Source organism: Salmo salar, chromosome 09, assembly GCF_965601325.2.
Source record: "Salmo salar chromosome 09, fSalSal1, whole genome shotgun sequence".
Classification (NCBI taxonomy): domain Eukaryota; kingdom Metazoa; phylum Chordata; class Actinopteri; order Salmoniformes; family Salmonidae; genus Salmo; species Salmo salar.
The window spans coordinates 53712367-53735000 of record NC_138299.1 but is presented as its reverse complement, the minus strand read 5'-3'; the positions used below and the strand labels follow the sequence as shown (position 1 = coordinate 53735000).

Here is a 22634-nt window from a genome sequence, read left to right as displayed (position 1 = left end):
ATAGATGAATGAAGGTGACTGGCTGGCTTGGCGTGTTTTGGCTATAGATGATAGATGAATGAAGGTGACTGTCTGGCCTGGCGTGTTTTGGCTATAGATGATAGATGAATGAAGGTGACTGGCTGGCCTGGCATGTTTTTGGCTATAGATGATAGATGAATGCAGGTTACTGCCTAGCCTGGCGTGTTTTGGCTACAGATGATAGATGAATGCAGGTGACTGGCTGGCCTGGCATGTTTTGGCTATAGATGATAGATGAATGCAGGTGACTGGCTGGCCTGGCATGTTTTGGCTATAGATGATAGATGAATGCAGGTGACTGTCTGGCCTGGCATGTTTTGGCTATAGATGATAGATGAATGAAGGTGACTGTCTGGCCTGGCGTGTTTTGGCTATAGATGATAGATGAATGAAGGTGACTGGCTGGCCTGGCGTGTTTTGGCTATAGATGATAGATGAATGCAGGTTACTGCCTAGCCTGGCGTGTTTTGGCTACAGATGATAGATGAATGCAGGTGACTGGCTGGCCTGGCATGTTTTGGCTATAGATGATAGATGAATGCAGGTGACTGGCTGGCCTGGCATGTTTTGGCTATAGATGATAGATGAATGCAGGTGACTGGCTGGCCTGGCATGTTTTGGCTATAGATGATAGATGAATGAAGGTGACTGTCTGGCCTGGCATGTTTTGGCTATAGATTACATATGTAACACTATGCCCAATCAAATCAAATCAAATGTTTATTGGTCACATACACGTGGTTAGCAGATGTTATTGTGAGTGTAGTGAAATCCTGGTGCATCTAGATCTGACAATGCGGCAGTATCTAACAGGTAATATTTAACACATTACACCACAAAACCGAATACACACAAGGGAATGTACCGTATTCCTAGTATTATGATCTCAGAAACCCAGAACTAAAATCTTGCATCGAGATTTTCATATTATTGTGCTCTTGTTGTTTATTCACTAGGAACCAAACTCAAGTCCAAGGGTTTATCTCACTAGGAACCAAACACAAGTCCAGGGGTTTATTCCACTAGGAACCAAACACAAGTCCAGGGGTTTATCTCACTTGGAAGCAAACACAAGTCCAGGGGTTTATCTCACTAGGAACCAAACACAAGTCCAAGGGTTTATTCCACTAGGAACCAAACACAAGTCCAAGGGTTTATCTCACTAGGAACCAAACACAAGTCCAGGGGTTTATTCCACGAGGAACCAAACACAAGTCCAAGGGTTTATCTCACTAGGAACCAAACACAAGTCCAAGTGTTTATCTCACTAGGAACCAAACACAAGTCCAAGGGTTTATCTCACTAGGAACCAAACACAAGTCCAAGGGTTTATCTCACTAGGAACCAAACACAAGTCCAAGGGTTTATCTCACTAGGAACCAAACACAAGTCCAAGGGTTTATCTCACTAGGAACCAAACACAAGTCCAGGGGTTTATTCCACTAGGAACCAAACACAAGTCCAAGGGTTTATCTCACTAGGAACCAAACACAAGTCCAAGGGTTTATCTCACTAGGAACCAAACAGAACCAAACAGAAGCAGACAGATGCAAACACGAATGAAACTGGGAGGGACCAACCTGAATTTGTCGAATAAAAACGTTTGTTTTTAACTGCAAAACGTTTACCATTGCAAAACATTTTTGCTACAGTGTGTGACCTGAATACACCCCAGTTGAAACACCAGACTCAATAAGAACTACTACTCATAGTTTGCTGTTTAATGTACTTTTGGCAAAGATCACATTGTCACACCACACCAACTGTTTTCAATCAGTCAGTCATCCTAATCAAATCTATATGCACATACACCATAATCAACGTTTTGTTTATGTTATAGTAAAGCTTGATTGGTTTTCCGTCGAGGGTTGCTTGCTGCTGTAATTGTAAATGTGTCTCCTTTAATTTCAGCAGCTGGTTTGAATCACAGTGTTGGAGCGAATCTTTGCTCTCTGACCGTCCGTCAAGCTTCTTACAGGAAGTCAACCATGAATATTACCTCTCTGGTTCTGCTTGGCCTAAGCACTGAGAAAAGTTCTTATAAAAAAATTATCTCTCCGAGTTCAGGTCTTCATTGTTGCCTGGTGATCTTTTGCATTACAATCTGTAAAGTTTGAGGGTTTATTTGGGGCATTTTGTTTTTTGACTAGGATCTTTTGAGTTGAGAGCAGTTAGTTATGTGTTTGTCTACAACCCTTTCACGTTAGGCACTCACCAGTTTAAACTTCCTGACATTGGCTGTGTTCCAGAGCATCAAATCCATGATGCATTGTTGGTAAATGGTGACTGACTGATCTACAAATAATCATGAGTAGTTATATATGATACAAGGTGATTTGTAGATCAGTCAGTTGCGACTGACCTGCAATGCTGGCTGCAATGTCAAACATTGCTCTCACCCCCCCTCACCACCTGACCTCTGATCCTCAAGCTCACCTCTCTTGTCTCTGTCCCTACAGGTTTGAGAGATGAAGACCTCAAGATGGTGGCAGCGATTTCCCATCATCAGCTTCCTGTTAGGAGTGTGGCTTCCTGCTTGGATCATGGCCCAGACAACGCCCCCTACCCAGGGCACCACCTCCCCCAAACCCCAGAACGACCGGCTGCAGTTTCGTCTGGTGGGGTACCCCCGGAAGCACAACGAGGGGCGCATCGAAGTCTTCTACAAGGGAGAGTGGGGGACCATCTGTGACGACGACTTCTCTCTGTCCAACGCCAACGTCCTCTGTCGCCAGCTGGGATTCGTCTCCGCTACGGGTTGGACACACAGCGCCAAGTACGGCAAGGGACTAGGTGAGCTATAACAACTGTCATAGAGCAGTTATAAGCATGAAGGATGGACATATGACGCCAGGTTATAGCAAGGGCCAAGGTGAGCTATAACAACTGTCATAGAGCAGTCATAAGCATGAAGGTTGGACACACAGCGCCAAGTACGGCCAGGGCCAAGGTGAGCTATAACAACTGTCATAGGGCAGTTATAAGCATGAAGGATGGACACATGACGCCAGGTTATAGCAAGGGCCAAGGTGAGCTATAACAACTGTCATAGAGCAGTTATTCCACATTTTACAAGACCATTCATAAACATGAAGGATGGACACATGACGCCAGGTTATAGTAAAGGCCAAGGTGAGCTATAACAACTGTCATAGAGCAGTTATTCCACATTTTACAAGACCATTCATAAGCATGAAGGATGGACACATGACGCCAGGTTATAGCAAAGGCCAAGGTGAGCTATAACAACTGTCATAGAGCAGTTATAAGCATGAAGGATGGACACATGACGCCAGGTTATAGCAAAGGGCCAAGGTCAATAATAGAACTGTTATATAGCTCGCTAAAAGGCATGGAGCGGCTATTAGGAAACCATTCATCAGTACAGAACTCAAACGATACCGGATTCATTGGTTAACAATAAACACACAACGATACGTTATTCTCTATGTGTCACATCCTGACCAGTATAAGGGGTTATTTGTTCTTATAGTTTGGTCAGGACATGGCAGGGGGGTATTTGGTTTATATGGTTCGGGGTGGTTGTTTATGTAGAGGGGTATTTGATTTATTAGTCCAGGGTTTTGGTTATTGTTCTATGTTAGTTTAGTTCTATGTTCAGTCTAGTCGTTTGTATTTCTATGTTTAGTTAATTGGTGTTGGGTCCTTCAGTTGGAGGCAGCTGTCTATCGTTGCCTCTGATTGAAGGTTCTATAAATAGGTATGTGTTTTGTCATGGGATTTTGTGGGAGATTGTTGCTGTGTATAGCTTGGTGCCTTACCGGCCTGTTCGTTGTCATCGTGTTTTTTTTGTATACGTGTTTATTTTGGTTTTCCTTCTTTGTCCTTTAATAAAAGAAGATGAGTATAGATTTTCCCGCTGCGTCTTGGTCTAAACCCTACGACACCCGTGACACTATGCTATGTTATAGTTGACCGACGGTGACTGATTGTCTATTCTCTATGCAGGGAAGATCTGGCTGGATAATGTTCAGTGTAACGGAGGAGAGAAGAGTATTGAGCTGTGTAAGTCTCGAGGCTGGGGCAACAGTGACTGCACACACGATGAGGACGCTGGAGTCATCTGCAAGGACGAGAGGCTTCCTGGGTTTGTCGACTCCAACGTCATCGATGTAAGGCATTACAATGGGTTACATTGTGTCGTGTCTTTGGCATCATTAAACTGAAGATTAATCTTTATAAAAAATTCTCTGTAATTATTATTACGTGATTAAACTACTTAATCATGTAACTGTAATTAACTAGGAAGTCGGGGCACCAAGGAAAATATTCAGATTACAAAGTTATAATTTTCCTAATAACTTTCAGATATTTTAATATCTGATCAATTAGTCTTCTAATTAATGAATTATTCTTTACCTCACATCAGTCTCATTCCAAACGTCGTAAATTGTTGGTTATCTGCACGAACCCAGTCTTCACTATGAATCATCCATACACCAATTGTCTTAAAATCATTTATTTACTAAGTAATTCACAGAAATACATAACAAACAGTAGATATGGTTACAAGAAAATGATAGGAGAATGTGCCCTAGTGGGCTAAACCGTCATGGCGGCTTGTTAGCCAAAAGGGGAGTGGGGGGTCAGCTGAGGAGACACTACAGAGTTGAATATTATAACAATTGAAATGCTAATCCTTTGCACATGAATGCTCACTCATTCGGGAATAATTGCAATCAATATATATATATATATATTTACGCTCAGTGTGTCGTCGGGATCTCTGTTGAAAAGTTTGTTTCTGTTGGAGAGTTTGTCCTCTCTCTCTCTCTCTCTCTCTCTTTCTCTCTCTGTGTGTGGTGGTTAGAAAGGATAGTTCAGAGTGACATTCATTCATGTCGTTATAGAATAGGTGTTTCGTCGGTCTTCGCGTTCAATGATACCGAATTCCTAGCTGCAGACTAATAATTAATATCAAAGACATGTTCTTATTCTGTCGGTATCGATAGTCTCAGAGTTTAACCACGTGGGATGGTTAAAAGATTAAGCAATCTACTTAAACCTTATTTCCCTCTGTGATAGAGGTACTGGTCTCGTCTTAGCCCTCTCGTAATTGAGGTCAGCTCGGTCTGGTGATAGAAAACCCAGGTGGGGGTTTTATTCGGAACATAGAAAAGGGCTGTCTCATGACGCCAGGTCCTGTCTGTGCCCCTGGGGGTGTGCCAATGACTTAGTGAAACTTTAAACAGAAATACAATTCTCTCACATTAACATCATTACATAGCATCACATCATTTCACAAACAGTTTCATCTTTACTCATTAATTTTGTACAACAATCAGATGCAAGACTCACACTTGAGACTCCTGTATAAAAAGGGTTATGGTAATGTGGCTGTATTGTCTCTCATGAGCTTCACAAAATTGTACCAAACTGACCAGTTCGTAGCTAGATACTTCAACGACCTTTTCATACATTTTTCCAGAACGTGAACATTGTTCCGTCCTCACGTTCTAGACTGTGGAAGGAAATTCCTTTGTTCTCTCTTATGAAACTCACTCTCTCTCTATACTGTCTGGCCATGAGGCAGGATTCTCCTCCAGGAATTTATGACCTGTGGTCGCAGCAGCCTGGGGTGTAGGAGTGACAGACAGAGAGAGAGAGAGAGAGGGATGGTGCAGAGGGAGGGGGGAATAGTGCTCGCTGTACCCAAAGAGGGCAACGTCATGACAATTGTCATACGCAGTAGCAGGGTTGGGGGTCAATCCCAGTCAATTCAGGAAGTTCACTGGAGACCCAATTTCTAATTCTATTCTATGCTTTTCGAATGAAGAACATGTTGAATTAGAATTGGCTTTACTCATAGGACTCTGGTCAACAGTAGTGTTCTACATAGGGAATAGGGCTCTGGTCAACAGTAGTGCACTATATAGGGAATAGAATGCCGTTTGGGATACAGATATATGTACTGCTGCTCTGTAACCAGTCTGCTGATGATATCTGTCTGGGTTTTTGCTCTCTGCATAGGTTACTGAACTGAACATTACAGGGACTAGGACTGCAAGTGAAAATGACATGCTGCTGATTTCCTGGTGGGATGATCGAGCTGTGTGGTCCTTTGGTGATGCACTATAGAGCCCTATGCTAGAGTTTACACTGACACTCTCATAGATCATTCCCTACGTCATAACACGGCCATGTCATAAGTTAACCACTGGTGATGACTGTCCAAACTGAGGAAGCACAGCTGTAGTGTTGAAAAGCACATAGGTGCCAGACAGCCAGTCTTTTTCCATCTCTGTCTGTCTCTGTCTGTCTGTCTGTCTGTCTGTCTGTCTGTCTGTCTGTCTGTCTGTCTGTCTGTCTGTCTGTCTGTCTGTCTGTCTGTCTGTCTGTCTGTCTGTCTGTCTGTCTCTTTCTCTCTCTCTCCCTCTCTGACTCCTCTCTCTCTCTCTCTCTGTCTGTCTGTCTGTCTGTCTGTCTGTCTGTCTGTCTGTCTGTCTGTCTGTCTGTCTGTCTGTCTGTCTGTCTGTCTGTCTGTCTGTCTGTCTGTCTGTCTGTCTGTCTGTCTGTCTGTCTGTCTGTCTGTCTGTCTGTCTGTCTGTCTGTCTGTCTGTCTGTCTGTCTGTCTCTGACTCCCCCCCCCTCTCTCTCTCTCTCTCTCTCTCTCTCTCTGTCTCTGTCTCTCTTTATAGTTTACAACTTTAGACTTTTTGATAGAAAGGAGACATTTGTGACACAACCTTAAACTGGGGGCCTCCAGGACTCTGTTCAGCCTTCTGATTGGATGGTTAGATCAGGAAGGAAATATGGTATGTCTTTCAAACTCCTTATTGGACAGTTAAAACTCTAAAGAAGAGCTTTCATAAGAGTTAGGCTATCCTCCTTCTTTTCTTGCTTCACCTGCTCCTCCCCCTCCTCCCCCTACCCCTCCTGCTCCTCCCTCTCCTCCCCCTACCCCTCCTGCTCCTCCCCCTACCCTCCTCCCCCTCCTCCCCCTACCCCTCCTGCTCCTCCCCCTACCCCTCCTGCTCCTCCCCCTCCTCCGCCTGCTCCTCCCCCTGCTCCTCCCCCTCCTCCCCCTACCATCCTGCTCCTCTCCCTGCTCCTCCCCCTGCTCCTCCCCCTCCTCCCCCTACCCTCCCGCTCCTCCCCCTGCTCCTCCCCCTCCTCCCCCTACCCTGCCCCTCCTCCCCCTCCTCTCTGTGTTCCTGTGGCCTGACTCCTCCTGTGTCCAGTCTGGCGAACAGACAACAAACCAGGAGTTCAGCCAACTCCTCTTCCACCCACTCACTCTGATCTGAGTCAATGCAATGCAATGCAGCCTGGGAATCAAGAAACAACAGTTAAAACCAGTTACTATTACTGCCTTTAATTAACCAGTTACTATTATTGCCTTTAGTCAACCAGTTACTATTATTGCCTTTAGTCAACCAGTTACTATTACTGCCTTTAGTCAACCAGTTACTATTACTGCCTTTAATAACAAGCAGTTACTATTACTGCCTTTAGTCAACCAGTTACTATTACTGCCTTTAGTCAACCAGTTACTATTACTGCCTTTAGTCAACCAGTTACTATTACTGCCTTTAGTCAACCAGTTACTATTACTGTATTTAGTCAACCAGTTACTATTACTGCCTTTCGTCAACCAGTTACTATTACTGCCTTTCGTCAACCAGTTACTATTACTGCCTTTAGTCAACCAGTTACTATTACTGCCTTTAGTCAACCAGTTACTATTACTGCCTTTAGTCAACCAGTTACTATTACTGCCTTTAATAACAACCAGTTTCTATTACTGCCTTTAGTCAACCAGTTACTATTACTGCCTTTAGAAAACCAGTTACTATTACTGCCTTTAGTCAACCAGTTACTATTACTGCCTTTAGTCAACCAGTTACTATTACTGCCTTTAGTCAACCAGTTACTATTACTGCCTTTAGTCAACCAGTTACTATTACTGCCTTTAATAACAACCAGTTACTATTACTGCCTTTAGTCAACCAGTTACTATTACTGCCTTTAATAACAACCAGTTACTATTACTGCCTTTAGTCAACCAGTTACTATCACTGCCTTTAGTCAACTAGTTACTATTACTGCCTTTAGTCAACCAGTTACTATCACTGCCTTTAGTCAACCAGTTACTATTACCTCTTTTAGTCAACCAGTTACTATTACTGCCTTTAATAACAACCAGTTACTATTACTGCCTTTAGTCAACCAGTTACTATTACTGCCTTTAATAACAACCTGTTACTATCACTGCCTTTAGTCAACCAGTTACTAATACTGCCTTTAGTCAACCAGTTACTATTACTGCCTTTAATAACAACCAGTTACTATTACTGCCTTTAGTCAACCAGTTACTATTACTGCCTTTAATAACAACCTGTTACTATTACTGCCTTTAATAACAACCAGTTACTATTACTGCCTTTAATAACAACCAGTTATTATTACTGCCTTTAGTCAACCAGTTACTATTACTGCCTTTAGTCAACCAGTTACAATTACTGCCTTTAGTCAACCAGTTACTAATACTGCCGTTAGTCAACCAGTTACTAATACTGCCTTTAGTCACGACCAGTTACTATTACTGCCTTTAATCACGAGCAGTTACTATTACTGCCTTTAGTCAACCAGTTACTATTACTGCCTTTAGTCAACCAGTTACTATTACTGCCTTTAATAACAACCAGTTACTATTACTGCCTTTAATAACAACCAGTTACTATTACTGCCTTTAATAACAACCAGTTACTATTACTGCCTTTAGTCAACCAGTTACTATTACTGCCTTTTGTCAACCAGTTATTATTACTGCCTTTAATAACAACCAGTTTCTATTACTGCCTTTAGTCAACCAGTTACTATTACTGCCTTTAGTCAACCAGTTACTATTACTGCCTTTAATAACAACCAGTTACTATCACTGCCTTTAGTCAACCAGTTACTATCACTGCCTTTAGTCAACCAGTTACTATTACTGCCTTTAATCAACCAGTTACTATTACTGCCTTTAGTCAACCAGTTACTAATACTGCCGTTAGTCAACCAGTTACTAATACTTCCTTTAGTCACGACCAGTTACTATTACTGCCTTTAATCACGAGCAGTTACTATTACTGCCTTTAGTCAACCAGTTACTATTACTGCCTTTAGTCAACCAGTTACTATTACTGCCTTTAATAACAACCAGTTACTATTACTGCCTTTAATAACAACTAGTTACTATTACTGCCTTTAATAACAACCAGTTACTATTACTGCCTTTAGTCAACCAGTTACTATTACTGCCTTTTGTCAACCAGTTATTATTACTGCCTTTAATAACAACCAGTTTCTATTACTGCCTTTAGTCAACCAGTTACTATTACTGCCTTTAGTCAACCAGTTACTATTACTGCCTTTAATAACAACCAGTTACTATCACTGCCTTTAGTCAACCAGTTACTATCACTGCCTTTAGTCAACCAGTTACTATTACTGCCTTTAATCAACCAGTTACTATTACTGCTTTTAGTCAACCAGTTACTATTACTGCCTTTAATAACCACCAATTACTATTACTGCCTTTAATAACAACCAGTTACTATTACCGCCTTTAGTCAACCAGTTACTATTACCACCTTTAGTCAACCAGTTACTATTACTGCCTTTAGTCAACCAGTTGCTATTACTGCCTTTAGTCAACCAGTTACTATTACTGCCTTTAGTCAACCAGTTACTATTACTGCCTTTAGTCAACCAGTTACTATTACTGCCTTTAATAACAACCAGTTACTATTACTGCCTTTAATAACAACCAGTTACTATTACTGCCTTTAATAACAACCAGTTACTATTACTGCCTTTAGTCAACCAGTCACTATTACTGACTTTAGTCAACCAGTTACTATTACTGCCTTTAGTCAACCAGTTACTATTACTGCCTTTAGTCAACCAGTTACTATTACTGCCTTTAATAACAACCAGTTACTATTACTGCCTTTAATAACAACCAGTTACTATTACTGCCTTTAATAACAACCAGTTACTATTACTGCCTTTAATATCAACCAGTTACTATTACTGCCTTTAGTAACAACCAGTTACTATTACTGCCTTTAGTAACAACCAGTTACTATTACTGCCTTTAGTCAACCAGTTACTATTACTGCCTTTATTCAACCAGTTACTAATACTGCCGTTAGTCAACCAGTTACTAATACTGCCTTTAGTCACGACCAGTTACTATTACTGCCTTTAATCACGAGCAGTTACTATTACTGCCTTTAGTCAACCAGTTACTATTACTGCCTTTAGTCAACCAGTTACTATTACTGCCTTTAGTCAACCAGTTACTATTGCTGCCTTTAATAACAACGAGTTATCATCAGTGGTCTAACTATTGATTAACTTTTTTTTACAGCACACAGTTTAACACTACAGTTTCAAATCACACAGCACTGCAGTATAAAACACACAGCGCTACAGTATAAAACACACAGCGCTACAGTATAAAACACACAGCACTGCAGTATAAAACACACAGCACTGCAGTATAAAACACACAGCACTGCAGTATAAAACACACAGCACTGCAGTATAAAACACACAGCACTACAGTATAAACACACAGCGCTACAGTATAAAACACACAGCGCTACATTATAAAACACACAGCACTACAGTTTAACACTACAGTATAAAACACACAGTGCTACAGTATAAAACACACAGCGCTGCAGTATAAAACACACAGCACTACAGTTTAACACTACAGTATAAAACACACAGCACTACAGTATAACACTACAGTATAAAACACACAGCACTACAGTATAAAACACACAGCACTACAGTATAAAACACACAGCACTGCAGTATAAAACACACAGCACTGCAGTATAAAACACACAGCACTGCAGTATAAAACACACAGCACTACAGTATAAAAAACACAGCACTACAGTTTAAAACACACAGCACTACAGTATAAACACACAGCACTAAAGTTTAAAACACACAACACTACAGTATAAACACACAGCACTACAGTATAAAACACACAGCACTGCAGTATAAAACACACAGCGCTACATTATAAAACACACAGCACTACAGTTTAACACTACAGTATAAAACACACAGCGCTACAGTATAAAACACACAGCGCTGCAGTATAAAACACACAGCACTACAGTTTAACACTACAGTATAAAACACACAGCGCTACAGTATAAAACACACAGCACTACAGTATAAAACACACAGCACTGCAGTATAAAACACACAGCACTGCAGTATAAAACACACAGCACTACAGTATAAACACACAGCGCTACAGTATAAAACACACAGCGCTACATTATAAAACACACAGCACTACAGTTTAACACTACAGTATAAAACACACAGTATTACAGTATAAAACACACAGCGCTGCAGTATAAAACACACAGCACTACAGTTTAACACTACAGTATAAAACACACAGCACTACAGTATAACACTACAGTATAAAACACACAGCACTACAGTATAAAACACACAGCACTACAGTATAAAACACACAGCACTGCAGTATAAAACACACAGCACTGCAGTATAAAACACACAGCACTGCAGTATAAAACACACAGCACTGCAGTATAAAACACACAGCACTACAGTATAAAAAACACAGCACTACAGTTTAAAACACACAGCACTACAGTATAACACACAGCACTACAGTTTAAAACACACAACACTACAGTATAAACACACAGCACTACAGTATAAAACACACAGCACTGTAGTATAAAACACACAGCGCTACATTATAAAACACACAGCACTACAGTTTAACACTACAGTATAAAACACACAGCGCTACAGTATAAAACACACAGCACTGCAGTATAAAACACACAGCACTACAGTTTAACACTACAGTATAAAACACACAGCGCTACAGTATAAAACACACAGCGCTGCAGTATAAAACACACAGCGCTACAGTATAAAACACACAGCGCTGCAGTATAAAACACAGCGCTGCAGTATAAAACACACAGCGCTACAGTATAAAACACACAGCGCTACAGTATAAAACACACAACACTACAGTATAAAACACACAACACTACAGTATAAAACACACTGCACTACAGTATAACACTACAGTATAAAACACACAGCACTACAGTATAAACCTCACAGCACTACAGTATAAAACACACAGCACTACAGTATAAAACACACAGCGCTACATTATAAAACACACAGCACTACAGTATAACACTACAGTATAAAACACACAGCGCTAAAGTATAAAACACACAGCGCTGCAGTATAAAACACACAACACTACAGTATAAAACACACAGCACTACAGTATAAAACACACAGCACTACAGTATAACACTACAGTATAAAACACACAGCACTACAGTATAAAACACACAGCACTACAGTATAAAACACACAACACTGCAGTATAAAACACACAGCACTGCAGTATAAAACACACAGCACTACAGTATAACACTACAGTATAAAACACACAGCACTACAGTATAAAACACACAGCACTACAGTATAAAACACACAGCACTACAGTATAAAACACACAGCACTACAGTTTAACACTACAGTATAAAACACACAGCGCTACAGTATAAAACACACAGCGCTGCAGTATAAAACACACAGCACTACAGTATAAAACACACAGCACTGCAGTATAAAACACACAGCACTGCAGTATAAAACACACAGCACTACAGTATAAAACACATAGCACTGCAGTATAAAACACATAGCACTGCAGTATAAAACACACAGCACTACAGTATAAAACACACAGCACTACAGTATAAACACACAGCGCTACAGTATAAAACACACAGCGCTACAGTATAACGCTACAGTATAAAACACACAGCACTACAGTATAAAACACACAGCACTACAGTTTTAAACACACAGCACTACAGTTTAAAACACACAGCACTACAGTATAAAACACACAGCACTACAGTATAAAACACACAGCACTACAGTATAAAACACACAGCACTACAGTTTAACACTACAGTATAAAACACACAACACTACAGTTTAAAACACACAGCACTACAGTATAAAACACACAGCACTACAGTATAAAACACACAGCACTACAGTATAAAACACACAGCACTGCAGTATAAAACACACAGCGCTACAGTATAAAACACACAACACTACAGTATAAAACACACAACACTACAGTATAAAACACACTGCACTACAGTATAACACTACAGTATAAAACACACAGCACTACAGTATAAACCTCACAGCACTACAGTATAAAACACACAGCACTACAGTATAAAACACACAGCGCTACATTATAAAACACACAGCACTACAGTATAACACTACAGTATAAAACACACAGCGCTACAGTATAAAACACACAGCGCTGCAGTATAAAACACACAACACTACAGTATAAAACACACAGCACTACAGTATAAAACACACAGCACTACAGTATAACACTACAGTATAAAACACACAGCACTACAGCATAAAACACACAGCACTACAGTATAAAACACACAACACTACAGTATAAAACACACAGCACTGCAGTATAAAACACACAGCACTACAGTATAACACTACAGTATAAAACACACAGCACTACAGTATAAAACACACAGCACTACAGTATAAAACACACAGCGCTACATTATAAAACACACAGCACTACAGTTTAACACTACAGTATAAAACACACAGCGCTACAGTATAAAACACACAGCGCTGCAGTATAAAACACACAGTGCTACAGTATAAAACACACAGCACTGCAGTATAAAACACATAGCACTACAGTACAAAACACATAGCACTGCAGTATAAAACACATAGCACTGCAGTATAAAACACACAGCACTACAGTTTAAAACACACAACACTACAGTATAAACACACAGCACTACAGTATAAAACACACAGCACTGTAGTATAAAACACACAGTGCTACATTATAAAACACACAGCACTACAGTTTAACACTACAGTATAAAACACACAGCGCTACAGTATAAAACACACAGCACTACAGTTTAACACTACAGTATAAAACACACAGCGCTACAGTATAAAACACACAGCGCTGCAGTATAAAACACACAGCGCTACAGTATAAAACACACAGCGCTGCAGTATAAAACACAGCGCTGCAGTATAAAACACACAGCGCTACAGTATAAAACACACAGCGCTACAGTATAAAACACACAACACTACAGTATAAAACACACAACACTACAGTATAAAACACACTGCACTACAGTATAACACTACAGTATAAAACACACAGCACTACAGTATAAACCTCACAGCACTACAGTATAAAACACACAGCACTACAGTATAACACTACAGTTTAAAACACACAGCGCTACAGTATAAAACACACAGCGCTGCAGTATAAAACACACAACACTACAGTATAAAACACACAGCACTACAGTATAAAACACACAGCACTACAGTATAACACTACAGTATAAAACACACAGCACTACAGTATAAAACACACAGCACTACAGTATAAAACACACAACACTACAGTATAAAACACACAGCACTGCAGTATAAAACACACAGTACTACAGTATAACACTACAGTATAAAACACACAGCACTACAGTATAAAACACACAGCACTACAGTATAAAACACACAGCACTACAGTTTAACACTACAGTATAAAACACACAGCGCTACAGTATAAAACACACAGCGCTGCAGTATAAAACACACAGTGCTACAGTATAAAACACACAGCACTGCAGTATAAAACACACAGCACTACAGTATAAAACACATAGCACTGCAGTATAAACCACATAGCACTGCAGTATAAAACACACAGCACTACAGTATAAAACACACAGCACTACAGTATAAACACACAGCGCTACAGTATAAAACACACAGCGCTACAGTATAACGCTACAGTATAAAACACACAGCACTACAGTATAAAACACACAGCACTACAGTTTAAAACACACAGCACTACAGTTTAAAACACACAGCACTACAGTATAAAACACACAGCACTACAGTATAAAACACACAGCACTACAGTTTAACACTACAGTATAAAACACACAACACTACAGTTTAAAACACACAGCACTACAGTATAAAACACACAGCACTACAGTATAAAACACACAGCACTACAGTATAAAACACACAGCACTGCAGTATAAAACACACAGCGCTACAGTATAAAACACACAACACTACAGTATAAAACACACAACACTACAGTATAAAACACACTGCACTACAGTATAACACTACAGTATAAAACACACAGCACTACAGTATAAACCTCACAGCACTACAGTATAAAACACACAGCACTACAGTATAAAACACACAGCGCTACATTATAAAACACACATCACTACAGTATAACACTACAGTATAAAACACACAGCGCTACAGTATAAAACACACAGCGCTGCAGTATAAAACACACAACACTACAGTATAAAACACACAGCACTACAGTATAAAACACACAGCACTACAGTATAACACTACAGTATAAAACACACAGCACTACAGTATAAAACACACAGCACTACAGTATAAAACACACAACACTACAGTATAAAACACACAGCACTGCAGTATAAAACACACAGCACTACAGTATAACACTACAGTATAAAACACACAGCACTACAGTATAAAACACACAGCACTACAGTATAAAACACACAGCGCTACATTATAAAACACACAGCACTACAGTTTAACACTACAGTATAAAACACACAGCGCTACAGTATAAAACACACAGCGCTGCAGTATAAAACACACAGTGCTACAGTATAAAACACACAGCACTGCAGTATAAAACACACAGCACTACAGTATAAAACACACAGCACTACAGTATAAAACACATAGCACTGCAGTATAAAACACATAGCACTGCAGTATAAAACACACAGCACTACAGTATAAACACACAGCGCTACAGTATAAAACACACAGCGCTACAGTATAACGCTACAGTATAAAACACACAGCACTACAGAATAAAACACACAGCACTACAGAATAAAACACACAGCACTACAGTATAAAACACACAGCACTACAGTATAAAACACACAGCACTATAGTATAAAACAGATGGTTTGGGAAAGTGTGGTGCAACTAGGGGTCAAAACATTGACAGCCCCCTACTTCATTATCCATTTTAGTGTTTAACCAAACTTTAAACGTCGTATTTGTGCATTTAGAATAATAGTCCACAATACTTTTACTTGTTGAGCACCATCATTCTGTGGGGCTTGATGGGATACTGTTACTTGTTGAGCACCATCATTCTGTGGGGCTTGATGCAATGCTCTTACTTGTTGAGCACCATCCTTCTGCGGGGCTTGATGGGATACTGTTACTTGTTGAGCACCATCATTCTGCGGGGCTTGATGGGATACTGTTACTTGTTGAGCACCATCATTCTGCGGGGCTTGATGGGATACTGTTACTTGTTGAGCACCATACTTCTGTGGGGCTTGATGGGATACTGTTACTTGTTGAGCACCATCATTCTGTGGGGCTTGATGGGATACTGTTACTTGTTGAGCACCATCATTCTGTGGGGCTTGATGGGATACTGTTACTTGTTGAGCACCAACATTCTGTGGGGCTTGATGGAGTGCTGTTACTTGTTGAGCACCATCATTCCGTGGGGCTTGATGGGATACTGTTACTTGTTGAGCACATCCTTCTGCGGGGCTTGATGGGATACTGTTACTTCTTGAGCACCATACTTCTGTGGGGCTTGATGGGATACTGTTACTTGTTGAGCACCGTCATTCTGTGGGGCTTGATGGGATACTGTTACTTGTTGAGCACCATCCTTCTGCGGGGCTTTCGTTGATTCATGCGTGATCATCAATATCCATGATATTTACTGCGTTAGGTTCTTCGACTTCATCTAGGTTTTCAAATATTTATTCTGACATCTTTAACACTCCCGTCTAGTGATATGTCAGTTGTACCTCTGTCCCGCCCTGACCCGAGAGAGATGTTTTTCTCTGTTTGGTTAGGTCAGGGTGTGATATGGGGTGGGCATTCTATGTGTTGTATGTCTATGTTGGTTTTTCTTTATTGGCCGAGTATGGTTTCCAATCAGAGACAGCTGTCATTCGTTGTCTCTGATTGGGAACCATACTTAAGCAGCCTTTTCCCCCCCACCTGTGTTTGTGGGTTATTATTATTTCTGTGTGTGTACACACTCCACAGTTGCGTTACGTTTCTTGCTGTTTACCTGTTTATTGTTTTGGTTCGGTTTTCTTCAAATAAAGATGTGGAATTACCGGCACGCTGCGCCTTGGCTCATATATGACAGGGAATTTGAAGATAGAGAACGTGACAAGCTCCCCTGCTCTGCTCAGGTTTCTGTGTGACAGCTTAATGTAAGATATCATTTTATCTGTCAAATCAATATGACACGAACCACCACAATGTGACTCCCAGCAGCCTTGGTTTCTGAACATCATGTTTGCTTCCCACAGTATAGATTAACTCTAAACGTGCGATTTTTAAAGCATACAACTGACAAATACATTTGCATAGAGCACAAATGGGATCCTGTGAATTGGCACATACATCACATATTATAAGTGGAGGTTTTTCACCTGTTACGGCATGCACTCTGTGACCGGCCATAGAAAAAGAAAACGCCATTCAATCTATGCTGTGAAGAGGTGAAGAGGTGTGTGTGTGTGAAATGTTCCGTATGTCTCAAACTTTCTCAGAGGTTTTTTTTCAGTGATGTCATTCACACCATGAGAAACTCTGATGGTCCACTTGACAGCACAAACAGATCCTGTCAACGTACTACATAACACTAGACCCGTACTGATCAGGAGAGATCACGTTGTGTTTCTGTCACCAAACTAGTCAGGATGGTGGATCAAGGCCAGATAACACAAAGTTCACAGAGGCCTCGCAGAGTTGTATTGCTCTGAGGGGTCACAGCAGGTCATAGGTGACGCCACAGCACTCTGTATGACCCCTGTATGAACTAGGACCCCTGATCCCCCTCGTTATAGGCGCAGGTGGATGAGAGCAAGGTGGAGGAGGTGCATCTGTATGACCCCCTGACCCCCCTTCATTATAGTGCAGGTGGAATGGAACAAGGTGGAGGAAATGTGTCTGCATGACCTGTATAACCTTGACCCATGACCTCTGAGACCACAGGAGGTTGGTGGCACCTTAAATTGAGGAGGATGGGCTCGTGGTAACGGCTGTAGCGGAATTAGGGGAATGACCATCAAAGACATGGTTTTCATTCATATGTTTGATGCTATTCCGTTTGCTACGTTTCAGCCATTATTATGAGCCATCTCAGCAACCTCCACTGTCTGAGACCTAACCTCTAACCTTTGACCCCCATACAGGTGCAGGTGGATGAAGACAGGGTGGAGGAGGTGCGTCTGCGCTCGGTGGTGCCCACCAAGAAGATGCCCGTCACCGAGGGTGTGGTAGAGATTAAGTACAAGGACGGCTGGGCCCAGATCTGTGATGTGGGATGGACCCCTAAAAACACCCGGGTCATCTGTGGTATGCTGGGGTTCCCCCATGAGAGGAAGGTCAACAAGAACTTCTACAAGTAAGTCAGAGTAGAGGGATTCACTCATACCAGTGAATGTATTCTAGTGGTCCCGTGTGGCTCAGTTGGTAGAGCATGGTTGGTAGAGTATGGTGTTTGCAATGCCAGGGTTGTGGGTTTGATTCCCACGGGGGACCAGTACGGAGTACGGAGAAATTTTTTTATGAAATGTATGCATTCACTACTGTAAGTTGCTCTGGATAAGAGCGTCTGCTAAATGACTAAAATGTAAATGTAGTATCTACGTAGTAGGCTTAAATTGAATATATGGCAAATAGGAGTGACAATAGCGTTCGCTATTATACTCAGTAATTTTCCATCCAGATTGTCAGACCCCGGTGGCTTGTCATTGTTGATAGACAACAACAAAATGTTCACCTCTTACACACTCACTTTACGGAGATCAAAATTACAATTCTTGTCTTCCATAATTTGGTCTGATATACTTGGATGTGTAGTGTCAACATTTGTTTCTTGGCATGTCATTGCCTAAGCTTGTCGATCTTGCCAATGAAAAAAATCATTAAAGTAATATCAGTGGGTTTTGGGATGAATGAGCCATCTGATTCAATGAATGAAGGAGCTGATTTGGACTTTTTTCGCAACATTTCATTGAAGGTGCTGCAAATCTTTTTACTATCATTCATTAAGTTATTTATCTTTGTTTCATAGTGTAGTTTCTTCTTTTTTTAATTCAGTTTAGTCACATGATTTCTCAATTTGCAGTACGTTTGCCAATCGGTTGTTCAGCCAAACTTATTTGCCTTTCCTTTTGCCTAATCCCCTCTCAACCATACAATGTTTTAAATTCCTCATCAATCCGCAGAGATTTAACAGTTTCTACAGTCATTTTCTTAATGGGTGCATGCTTATTAGTAACTGGGATAAGCAATTTCATAAATGTGTCAGTTTGCTCCTCATTACACACCACGGCCCAACAAATATTCTTTACATCATCAACATATGAATCACTACAAAACTTATTGTATGACCTCTTAAACACTATATTAGGCCCAGCCTTTGGAACTTTGGTTTTCCTACATATGGCTACTCTATTCTGATCACTATATTCTGTTTTTTCATATTGTTTATAACTCATTTTGTACATAATGTTGCTGCTACCGTCTCTTCTGGACATCAGAACAGCGATTACTCACCTCGAACTGGACAAAGATTTTTTCTTTAATGAGTCCGAAGCGAAGGATATACTGCTTTGTCAAGACAAGTCCCAAATCCTGTCATCAGCGTGAAGAAAAGTTGGAGGAAAAAGGGGGGGGGGGGGGGGGGGGGGAGGGCTGGGTGCCTTGTAAGAATTTGCCGACGAGTAGGTAAACCACCACTACCCTCTGTATTATTGGCCAACGTTCAATCATTGGAAAACAAACAGGACGTTCTACGATTAAGACTATCCTACCAACGGCACATTCAAAACTGTAATATCTTATGTTTCACCGAGACGTGGCTGAACGACGACACGGATAATATAGAGCTGGCTCCATCTGGCAAATCTGACCAGAATTCTATCCTCCTGATTCCTGCTTACAAGCAAAAACTAAAGCAGGAAGTACCAGTGACTCGCTCAATACGAAAGTGGTTAGATGACGTGGATGCTACGCTACAGGACTGTTTTGCTAGCACAGACTGGAATATGTTCCCGGATTCATCCAATGGCATTTAGGAGTATACCACCTCAGTCACCAGTTTCATCAATAAGTACATCGACGACGTCGTCCCCACAGTGACTGTACGTGCATTTCCAAACCAGAAGCCATGGATTACAGGGAACATCCTCATCGAGTTAAAGGGTAGAGCTGCCGCTTTCAAGGTGCGGGACACTAATCCGGATGCTTATAAGAAATCTCGCTATGCCCTCATACGAACCATCAAACAGGCAAAGCGTCAATACAGGACTAAGCTTGAATCCTACGACACCGGCTCAGATGTTGGCAGGGCTTGAAAAATATTACTGACTACAAAGAGAAACCCAGTCCCTTGTAAATGATGATTGGCTGAATACTCTCTAGAGTCTAGACTAGAAGGCTTTTATTATACTGGATATATATTTTAGGTCTTTGTGTGTTTATTGGATAGAGAGAAATAGAGGTGAAATGCAAGAGAGTTCTGAAAGAGTAGTGGTTCGCTTTTCAAACCGATGGTGGCAGCGGTACAGCGTACATGTGTTTCAGAGGCATTGGCTTAGACCACTAGACTCTTGCAGGCTACTTATTCACCATGGCTAAAATGCTGGAATATATTACTGTGTTGGAACTTTGAGATAAAATCAGACCAGCTGATTATATTAATAGTAGGCAACAGAAGAGGAATGTTAATAATGTGTAATCGTTAATGCACCACAGCGGAATAACAGAATGTTATGGAACAGGGGGGGATCTGACCAACTTATACAATATGAACGTTGTCGTGACTATTTTCAACATTGTCCTGTTTTTAAATTTCCTTAGTCACTCTGATGACTGATTGGGGGATTCTGGATTCTTGCCAAAAAAAACTCAGGGAATGTCAAGAAGGAGTTGTTGAAAATAAAAGTTTGAAGTCACAGGAAGTTGCTGATGGGGGAGAACGGCTCATAATAATAGCTGGAATGGTATAAAATGGAATGGCATCAAACACATGGAAACCATGTGTTTATATTTGATACCAGTCCACCTATTCCGCTCCAGTCATTAACACGAGCCCATTCTCCCCAATGAAGGTACCACCAACCACTTGTGTTTGACTTTTACTGTCGTATTGCGTTTACAAAAAATATTAAGAAAATAATGCAGATACAATTAACTTACATTTTCTAGTAGCCAAAAATTAAATCCCAACATATTAATACATCAAAAGCCATCTCACACCTTCAGGCAAAGTTAAAACCTTAATACAAATGTTTATTTTTTAATTTTTTATTTTACCGTTATTTTACCAGGTAAGTTGATTGAGAACACATTCTCATTTGCAGCAACGACCTGGGGAATAGTTACAGGGGATAGGAGGGGGGATGAATGAGCCAATTATAAACTGGGGATGATTAGGTGACCATGATGGTATGAGGGCCAGATTGGGAATTTAGTCAGGACACCTGTTTAACGTATCTTCTGAAAGACGGCACTCTACACAGGACGATGTCCCCAATCACTGTCCTGAGGCATTGGGATATTATTTTAGACCAGAGGAGAGTGTGCCTCCTACAGGCCCTCCAAATCCACTTCCAGCAGCATCTGGTCTCCCATCAAGGGACCAACCAGGACCAACCCTGCTTAGCTCAGTGTTATGGAATATGACGGTATTACGGAGTATGACGGTGTTACGGAGTATGACGGTGTTACGGAGTATGACGGTGTTACGGAACATGACGGTGTTACGGAATATTGCGGTGTTACGGAATATATGGACTTAAATGGTGGGCTGTGAGCCCTCCGGTTTCTTTTCCCAATATAACCCTTGTCCTCCAGATCGACGGGCAGACAGAGAGATCGGCATTCTGGGCCGTCCTCCATTAATAAGGTCTTCCTCCCATCCCGTGTCATCCCGTATGAAGGCACATGGCGTCTTATCTCTCATTGGTCTATGACGACTGAGACTCTGCTCTCTCTGACTGACTGAAGGGTGATGCAGCGATTCAAGAAGGGGAAATGGGTCGATGATTAGGCCCAAGTCCAGAACACAGAGGGAACCCTTTGGGACGCAGACACTGACTGACTGCAACTGGAGATTAGCCAAGTGAGCCAAGCAACAAGCATCAACATGCTAGGGAATGCTGTAATCCCGTAGCTATCAGTCTGCTGTAATCCTGTAGCTATCAGTCTGCTGTAATCCCGTAGCTATCAGTCTGCTGTAATCCTGTAGCTATCAGTCTGCTGTAATCCCGTAGCTATCAGTCTGCTGTAATCCCGTAGCTATCAGTCTGCTGTAATCCCGTAGCTATCAGTCTGCTGTAATCCCGTCGCTATCAGTCTGC

At 41.1% G+C, this 22634-nt stretch overlaps 1 protein-coding gene across 8 annotated transcripts in view; it reads left to right on the top strand.

Annotated features, from left to right (window-relative positions):
• Nucleotides 1–22634, top strand: part of loxl3b (lysyl oxidase-like 3b) — a 163615-nt gene that overhangs the window by 6430 nt on the left and 134551 nt on the right. For all 8 annotated transcript variants that reach the window (XM_014211699.3, XM_014211697.3, XM_014211694.3 and 5 more), the window contains exons 2-4: nucleotides 2481–2814; nucleotides 3991–4154; nucleotides 18459–18670. In XM_014211699.3, the coding sequence (XP_014067174.1) occupies nucleotides 2490–2814; nucleotides 3991–4154; nucleotides 18459–18670 (701 nt within the window). In that variant the 5' untranslated portion in view covers nucleotides 2481–2489. The remainder of the gene's footprint in view (nucleotides 1–2480; nucleotides 2815–3990; nucleotides 4155–18458; nucleotides 18671–22634) is intronic.